This window comes from Elephas maximus, chromosome 10 (genome assembly GCF_024166365.1).
Source record: "Elephas maximus indicus isolate mEleMax1 chromosome 10, mEleMax1 primary haplotype, whole genome shotgun sequence".
In the NCBI taxonomy this organism is placed as follows: domain Eukaryota; kingdom Metazoa; phylum Chordata; class Mammalia; order Proboscidea; family Elephantidae; genus Elephas; species Elephas maximus.
Window position 1 is genome coordinate 106781348 of NC_064828.1, and position 8876 is coordinate 106790223.

At 40.4% G+C, this 8876-nt stretch overlaps 1 protein-coding gene across 1 annotated transcript; it reads right to left on the reverse strand.

Annotated features, from left to right (window-relative positions):
* Positions 1-5814: 5814 nt before the first annotated feature.
* GON7 (GON7 subunit of KEOPS complex) lies at positions 5815-8735 on the reverse strand. Its single transcript, XM_049898865.1, has 2 exons — positions 8490-8735; positions 5815-6164 (listed from the first exon to the last, which is right to left on the reverse strand). The coding sequence occupies exons 1-2, from the start codon at positions 8695-8697 to the stop codon at positions 6070-6072; spliced, it is 303 nt and encodes a 100-aa protein (XP_049754822.1). The 5' UTR covers positions 8698-8735; the 3' UTR covers positions 5815-6069.
* Positions 8736-8876: the final 141 nt, after the last annotated feature.

An 8876-nucleotide genomic window follows, 5' to 3' on the forward strand; every position in this document is an offset into this window, starting at 1 on the left:
TGAACTGTACGTTAGAATCACTAAGGGCTAACAAACAACAAAGCTAGACTTCTCACATGTAAACAATGCCAGGGCCCTTTCCCAAGCAATTCAGTCAGTCTCTGGGGGGTGGGGCTCAGGCAATATTTTAAAAGCTCTTTAAATAATTCTATTAGGGTTGCAAATTATTAGTCTGTGGTGTTTTTATGTCTCATTTACTAAAGACTCAACGATTAGTGAGAGCTGTGCTTTGTCTTTGGAACAGCTTGGACAAATATTCTGCAGGTGTTCAAACTCTAAGTCCTTAGAGTGTTTCAGATTCCAGGTCCTCTCTTCCAGTGTATCCTGAATACACTGCTAGCAGGCTTTCACCTCCCACCCTACCAACGCTCTTTCGTCAAGAGGTGCTGGTTATTTACACAAAACTAAATCCAAGTTTCAGTCCTCAAATTACTTACTAGCAGTTTTTGACACATGCCCTTTCCTTGTGATACTTTCTTCATTTGGCTTTTGGAACGGCATTGCCCACCATGCTTTAGTGATGACAGAAATGTCCTTTATCAGTGCTGTACAAATGAGTAGCTTCTACCCACATGTGGCTATTGAGCCCTTGAAATACGGCTAGTGTGACTGAGGAGCTGAATTAAAAATTTTAACTTTAAATATCCACACACGGCCAGTAGCTACCACGTATTAGCCCAGTTCTTCCTCATCTGCTTCTCCTCTCCTTTTATTGGTCCAACTCCAACCTCTAAGTTTTGGGGTGCCCCAAATCTCTTTTCTACCTTTCTCTCATTGGTCATCTCATCCAAGTTCATGGCTTAAACTACCCAAATTTGTATCACTACTTTGGGTGTCTCTCGTGAGCTCCAGGCTTTAATATCTAACTGCCTTCTTGATATATTTACTAAGATGTCTTACCAAGCCCAAAACCCACTGCCATCGATTCTGACTCAGCAACCCTACAGGACAGAGAAGAACTACCCCACTGGGTTTCCGAGGCTGTAAACCTTTATGGAATCAGGCTGCTGCATCTTTCTCCTGCGGAGCAGCTGGTGGGTTCCAACTGCCGACCTTTCAGTTAGCAGCCGAGTACTTTAACCACTGCACCACCAGGGCTCCTTAGATGTCTTATCAGGCACCTAAAATTTAATCTGTCCAAAGTCAAGCTGCTGATCTCCCCACCCACCAAAATCTGCTCCCTGAGTGCCCTACAAGGCTATTATCAATCCGGTAGCCAGTGGAGTCCTTTTAAAAATTCCCTTCTCTGAGTAACAGCCAAAGCCCTTACACGGCCTAACCAGCTGCCGTGCAGTCAGCTCTACCTCGTGACGGCCCCGCGTACGTCAGGGTAGAACTGTGCCCTCCAGGGTTTTCACCGGTTGATTTTTTGGAAGTAGGCTGCCAGAACTTTCTTTCGAGGCACCTCTGGGTGAGCTTGAACCTCCAACCTGTTAGCAGCTGATCTCGTTAGCTGAACTACTTACATGACATTGTTTTAAACGTTAATATGGCTGGTCTGCCCTTTTAAATTTAAACAGCATGACTTGTCTAAAAAATTGTTTGAAGGTCTCAAAATAACTTTTTCTGTAATCGTGTAGAAAAATACATACACATTTTAAAAAATGCAAAGAACCAAAAGGTAAACAACGAAAAATCACTTGTGACCCTTTCTCCCTTTCCCAGGGGCAGCTGGGTTGTCCTTCCAGAGATACAGTATGCACACCCCGCCCGCAGTCTCCGGTGGTAGCATCCTACACACTGTCCTGTACCTTGCTAGTTTTCATTTAACACTATATCCTGGAGAGTGACCAGTAACAGCACATAGGCCTCTACCTTGTTCTTTTTAATGGCTGTACGATATTATTAACAGTCCTCTAACTAAGGTCTTCTGCTGGTGGACGTTTAGGTTCTTGAGTCTTTTGTTACTAAGGCTGGAATGAAGTCTTGTAAACAGATCTTTGTGCGCGTGTGTCATTACCTGTAGGATAAATCCCTGTATGTGAAATTGCTGAGCCAAAGAGCATGTACGTTAAACATTTTAACAGAATCCTCAACTTGACTTTCAAAGGCTTATACCAGTTTACTCTCAACAGCAAGGTACTATAGACCTCACATCCTTTCCAGCTCGAATTTGCATCAAAGCTTCTGATCTTTCAGTCTGAAAAGTGAAAAGTATTCTCTCATTGTGGTTTTAATTTCTATATCTTTGAAGTGGGGCACTTTTTTTTCCCATGTACAAGCCATCTCTCTTTCTTACTGTTCCTGTCCTTCGCCCATTGCTATTGTCTTTTTCTGACTGGTACACAAGCGATCTGGAGTCCCTGGATGGTGGTGGAAAGAGGTTAATGCGCTTGGGTGCTAACCGAAAGGTGCCTGGGAAGAAAGGCCTGGCGATCTGCTTCTGAAACACCAGCCATTGAAAACCTATGAAGCACAGTTCTGCTCTGACACACATGGGTGACCATGTGTCAACATGACAGCAACAAGTGCACATAAAAATCTTCACTTGTACTGAAAATACTTTTTCCCTCTCTTTTGACCTTATACAATATTGGGTTGTGCAGAAATTTTCATTATGTAATCGCCTTTACTAATCTTTTCTATTATGGTTTCTGGACTTTTTTTTTTTTTTAAATCTTGCTTAGGAAAGTCTTCCTCACTCACTCTTAGACTATAAAAACTATTCTCTCATTTTCTTCTAGTACTTTTATGGTTTCATTTTTTACACTAAAAATCTTGGATGTACCTGGAGCTTATTGTGTCTTAAGAAGTGAGAAAAGAATCCACAAAAACTAACCAGTTTCTCATTTGTTAAACTTATAGTGTCATTTAACAAATATTCCCGTTTCTCCAAGAATTTTACATTTACCCATCCTATACTTAAATATTCACGAAATAACTCTCACAAAACGACTGTAGTACAACTAAACTTTCCAAAACATGGTCAATCTGTCATGATCCCCAGCTGCATTTACAGTAATAGTTTTGTTTTTTTAATTGTGCTTTAGGTGAGTTTACAGCTCAAGTTATTTTCTCATGTAAAAATTTATACACGTATTGTTATGTGACCCTAGTTGCAATTCCTATAACGTGACAGCACACTCCCCCTTTCCACCCTGGGTTTCCCGCATCCATTCAACCAGCTCCTGTCCCTGCCTTCTCATTCTGCCTCTGGACAGGAGCTGCCCATCTAGTCTCTCGTGTTATCTACTTGAGCTAAGAAGCACACTCCTCCCAAGTATTATTTTATGTTTTACAGTCCAGTCTAATCTCTGTCTAAAGAGTTGGCTTGGGGAATGGTTTTAGTTCTGGGTTAACAGAGAGTTCGGGGGCCATGTCTACTGGGTGTAATAGTTTCAAACTTTGTGATACCAACCACAATAAGTTCAAACAGAAATGGCTTGTAAACATTTTGTCACAATATAGTGGTTGAGTTAAACACTAGGTTTGCAGGATGACTAAAGTATACATCTTACTGCAATAGATTATATAAGAAAAGTATTCCAGAAATAGATGTATCTTTAATATGCTAAGTAGGGGCTGGACAGACAGTATAAATAATAACAAACTGAGGGCCATAGGCATCTCCAACTGCTTTCTCACTTGGGAGAAAACATTAACTTTATTTTCTTTCAAGTACAGTCCTTCTCAATAATTTTTAAAAATTCTGATTAGCTGAAAAATATTTCTAATAAGGTCCATTTCGTATTTTGAGAGAGGAAGTAGAGGGCACTAACTACCACGGAAACAAACAGCTGGACCTAACCGTGTCTAAGAAGTCAAGAAAGGCCTCCTGGGGGAAATGTTTAAACTGAAACCTAAACAGGATGAGAAGAGCTAGACAAAGGAGAGCACTTGGTCTAGGATCTGAAAGACAACTAAGTGAAAGCATAAATCCTCTGTGAACACCCGTTTCTAAACTGGGGGGAAAATACACTGATTTCCTTCCATACCTTTTTTCTAAAATAACTTTCCTTCTCAGGTGATTTTTAAACTTCCTAAATTTAAAAAAAAAAAAAATTTTTTTTTTTTTTTAATATTACCACCAAGCAACCACAACCTATTATTTAAGGGTAAAAATTGGTCTTGTCCTTGGCTACAGAATCCTGTTTTTCTTAATGTGACACAAAAGCACTTACTTTCAGTCATCGTGCATACAATCTGTATGGTTCACATTTTAAAAGATTTCTCTGATATCAAATTCAAATAGCTTATTTTTAGGTAGGATCATGCGGTTGATTTTCCCGTGGAAAAGGAAAGCTGAAGCTGTTTCAGCGATTAACTTTGTTCTGCCTGCCTATGGTTAATGTCAGAACCACTAGAAGGCAGCGGGCTAGAAAACTAGGCAACGCACTTCTTCCACACTGGTTCTTCCAACTGATCCTTTTTGTCACAGAGGTGGCCCGCTTCCGCACTGGTTCTTCAAACCGATCCTTTTTGTCACAGAGGTGGCCCGCTTCCACACTGGTTCTTCAAACTGATCCTTTTTGTCACAGAGGCTGCCCGCTTCTGAAGACGGTATTACAATCTGAATCAGTATGAAAATTAAGGAAAAGATCAATCAAACCTATAACCCAGAATCTCAAAACACTGGGCCACAAGCACCAATATTATCTTGACATTTCTCCTTTATACATTTACTGATCAAAGGAAGCATAAAATACTCAGGGAGCAAAGTTCTGCTAGCAATTTAAAAATACGATCTATTTTAATTCTATAGGGTTAAGTTTTTTTAAGAATCATATACCGATACAAGATTATTATAATCAGTAACTGAGCTGAAGTCCTGATACTAGACAAAGCAAGGGAATTTGATTTCTCTTTTTATCAGCTTAAAAACATGGCGAAAGGCTATGTATGTAACTCAGCTCTGCCAACGGTTAGCTGTGTAACTCAGGGCAAATACTTATTCTGAGATTCAGTTTATTTCTGAAGTAAACCATAATTTTTAAGGTTATTTCCAATTGAAAAATTCTATGGCTTTGCATTTCATTAGGGTACACGCTACTTGATATCTTTGCATTCATTCGCACTTTAGCAATCTAAATAAATCAGGAAAGATGTACGGTAAATCAAAATGCCTTAGTCCTACTAACAAGTAGAAAAGGAACACACTATTTTAGGAATATCTATTTTTAAAAGAAATCAATAGTCCTGTTACGCAAGTATGGCTACAAGAGGAAAGGAAATGGCTCTAGTCAACAGATTAACTTAAGGCCTCCCATCTGGCCCTTAAGGCACAAGTTAAACCAGGTGATTAATACATATTTATTGAGTGGTAAGATGTCTACATTTTGGGTGTGAGTGTGGATTTAAGGTTTCCTTGGAAGCCTGGTGGTGTAGCGGTTAAGTGCTACAGCTGCTAACCGAAAGGTCGGCAGTTCAAATCCACCAGGCGCTCCTTGGAAACTCTATGGGGCAGTTCTACTCTGTCCTACAGAATCGACTTGACGTAATGGGTTTGGTTGGTTGGTCTGGGGCTCTCTCAGGAGTCCTAATTGTGCAGTGGTTAAGAGCTACAGCTGCTAACCAAAATGTCGGCAGTTCGAATCCACCAGCTACTCCTTGGAAATCCTACTGGGTAGTTCTACTTTATCCCATAGCGTCACTATGAGTCAGAATCGACTCAACGGCAACGGTTTTGTTTTGTTTTGTTTTTTGGTTTGGTTCTCTCTCAAAGGCTCTTTCTCTTCTGTATTTCTCTCTATGCCCTAATTTTCCTTCTCCGTGTAAAGAGCCACCACACTTACATTTATAATACCCAACTTTTGCCACTTGCTCATGTTAGTTCTTGAAATGTTATGTACTTTTTATAACAGAAGCAGAAGTTAAAAGATATAGACATCACACATTTAATTCAACGGTGCTATTTTATTTCCACAGTCTAAATTTTCTTTCTCACTCAAGATTTATTTCTAAGCATTTATTATATCTTTGCTGTAAACAGAAGCTTTTTCTTTGACAAAACTCCCCCAGGAGAACAAAACAGATGCTTTTCCAAATTAGGGCACAAGTCTTCCTGAAATGTCAGGGTGTGATAATTAGGACAGTAGCAGTCTTTCAGTTTAAATTTCATAAAAGCTATTGTTAAGACGGTGGTTTTGGCCGTTTTGCAGATGGTCCATCTGAGTTAGTTCTGTTATCAATGTTATTTTCATCTTCTGCATCATCTTCACCATCACCTTTTAAAATAAATATTTGTTGTATGATAAAATGTTCAATGGTTCAAAAGAAATATAGATCTTTAAAATGGTTGATAGAAACCATTTCAGTTTTGGAATTAATAAAACCATGCATATCTCAGATTCAAAATACGTATGATTAAAAATTTTTAGAAATTTATAACCTAAAACTTTTCTATCACTTTTTTTTTGGAGATATAATTCACATACTATAACACTCTTTTAAAGTGTCTTTATTTTTTTTTTTAGTACACTCACAAGGTCGCACAACCATCACCACTATCTAATTCTAGCACATTTTCATCACCCCAAAAAGAAAGCCCCTATTCATCATCAGTCTCTCGTCATTATTCCCACCCCAGCCCTTGGCAACCACTGATCTATTTTCTGTCTCTATGGATTTGCCTGTTCTGGACTTTTAATATAAAAGGAATTATACAATACACGACCTTCTGCGTCTGACTTCTTTCATTCAGCGTAATGGTTTCGAGGTTCACCCATGTCGTAGCATGTATCAGTACTTCATTTCTTTTTATTGCTGAGTGCTGTTCCATTGGATGGATACACATTTGTCTACCCATTCATTAGTTGATAGACATTTGGGGTGTTTCCAATTTCTGGCTATAATAAATAATATTGCTTTGAAAATTTGTGTACAAGTTTTTGTGTGAATTCATGTTTTCATTTCTCTTGGATACAGACTAGGAGTGGGATTATTGGGTCATACGGAAATTTTATGTTTAACTTTTTGAGGAAAAACCAAACTGCTTTCCAAAGCAGGTACACCATTTAACATTCTCACCAGCAAGGTATGAAGGTTCCACTTTCTCCACGTCCTCACTGATACTTGTTATTGTCATCTTTTTCACTATAGCCATCCTAGTAGGTATGAAGTGGTAGCTCAACTTCTTAAAATGACAGTATATATATAGGTAACAAAACACTTGTCATTTCAACAATCTTCACGTGCACAGTTCAGTGACATTAAATACAAACACGTTCATCACGTTTTTCACCCATCACCATTAATCACTGTGGTTTTGATTTGCATTTTCCTGACGGCTAATGACGTTAAGCAGCTTTTCATGCGCTTATTGGCCATTTGTATATCTTAGAGAACTGTCTATTCAAATGTTTTGCCCATTTCAAAAATGGGTTATTTGTCTTTCAAGGGTTGCATTCTGTCACTTTTTTTAGCAGCTGTTATAATTTTTATTTTTGCATACTTTTTGAGATATAATTCACATAAAGTCCATCATTTTAAGCTCTATCGTTTTTTGCAAAAGCAAAAAACTTGATCATTAAATATATAAAAACATGTCCTCCTATTACTGACTTATTATCAGCAGGACAAATGGTAGTTATTTTCCAATAAGTAATGATAGATTTTTAAAAAATAGCTCTAGCTATTATACTCTTGTTCTTACGTTATAACATTTTTAACAGATTAGAGAGCCAAGAAACAGGACTTAACTCTCAATATATGTGGCAACCACCAATTAACGTACTCATGGAAACAATCTATTATCTTGAACTCAGTGTAATGTCCTGAATTGATCTCTCCACATTATCCAGAACTATCAAGGGGAAAACAAGAGGGACAGTACTGTTTAAGCTCATCTATGGAAGAAATCCCGACTCCAATATTTAGTTCTTAGGTTTTTCAGCTCAGGCAGTCAAAATCCACCCGTTTTTGTATTCCAGACAAGATTGTTAAAAGTTAATGCAGTTAAATTTCACGTTTTTACTTCCAAACAACCACCTACAAAGCCAGGATATAAAAAAGGAGTTCCTCAGTTAAGACTTGTTAAACTGAAGTCTGTTTCAATCTTCGGAATCTGCGATACCTTGCAGTCTTCCAAACACGTGAGCCATCTCGCACCTGGTAACACTCCTTTCATCCTCAACACTGAGATCAGAAGTAGGGATGCCCTCTCTGAAGCCTTCTCTCGGTTTGCAATAGTTACAGAAGGCACAGGATTTATACTTTCACTCCTTAATACAGTGTTTACCTGTCTAGTCCCTCATCTGCCTGTGAGTTCCACAAGGGGACTCCATTCACCTCATTCTTTCTCTAGCTCAGCCCAGTGCCTGACAGAGTAGGCGCGTTCAGCACGTTCTGGGGGATAAAGTTGTGAAAACACTTCAATATAAACAGCCTAGATACACATGGCCGTGAGTGCCGACAATTTTTAGAGGGAGTACTCCTTCCATCGAGGGCTCCCCTTCCCCAAGTCCGCCACTCCACAAGGCTCCCCTGAGAGTCTCCCCGAGCGTCCCGCCCCGCCCCGCCCCCCAGCCGCTCAGCCTCGCCTCAGAACTCACCGTCCAAGGCCTCGTCTCCAGCCGCAGCCAACGGGTCCTGCGCTTCCCGCTGTACCAGGGGACCAAGGAGCTCGGCCACCCTTTCCCTCATCTGAACCACCCCCGACAACAGGCCCTGCAAAGGGTTGCCGTCGTCCGGCGCCTCACAAGACACCCGCAGCCGCAGCCGTTGCCCGTCCTGCCCTATGTACTCCCCTAGCAGCTCCATAGCGACTGCCGAGCTTCAAGCGCGCGCCACAAGAACACGTCACCCGGAAGCGGAAATCAGGCCCCTGCGGGCGCGGGCGGGAGCAGGGAGAGGAGTGACTTCCGTTTGTCCCGAGTCGCTCCTCCCCCGTCGGACACTTCCCTTTTTGGGGATTGGTTCCCGGGACTCAGGCCCCGCCT

What these genes read in the sequence shown, in the direction of transcription:
- GON7 (XM_049898865.1), bottom strand. Translation starts at nt 8,697, where the DNA reads ATGGAGCTGCTAGGGGAGTACATAGGGCAGGACGGGCAACGGCTGCGG. An exon ending in TGGAGACGAGGCCTTGGACG is followed by an intron (nt 6,165 to 8,489) that starts GTGAGTTCTGAG and finishes TTATTTTAAAAG; the next exon opens with GTGATGGTGAAGATGATGCA.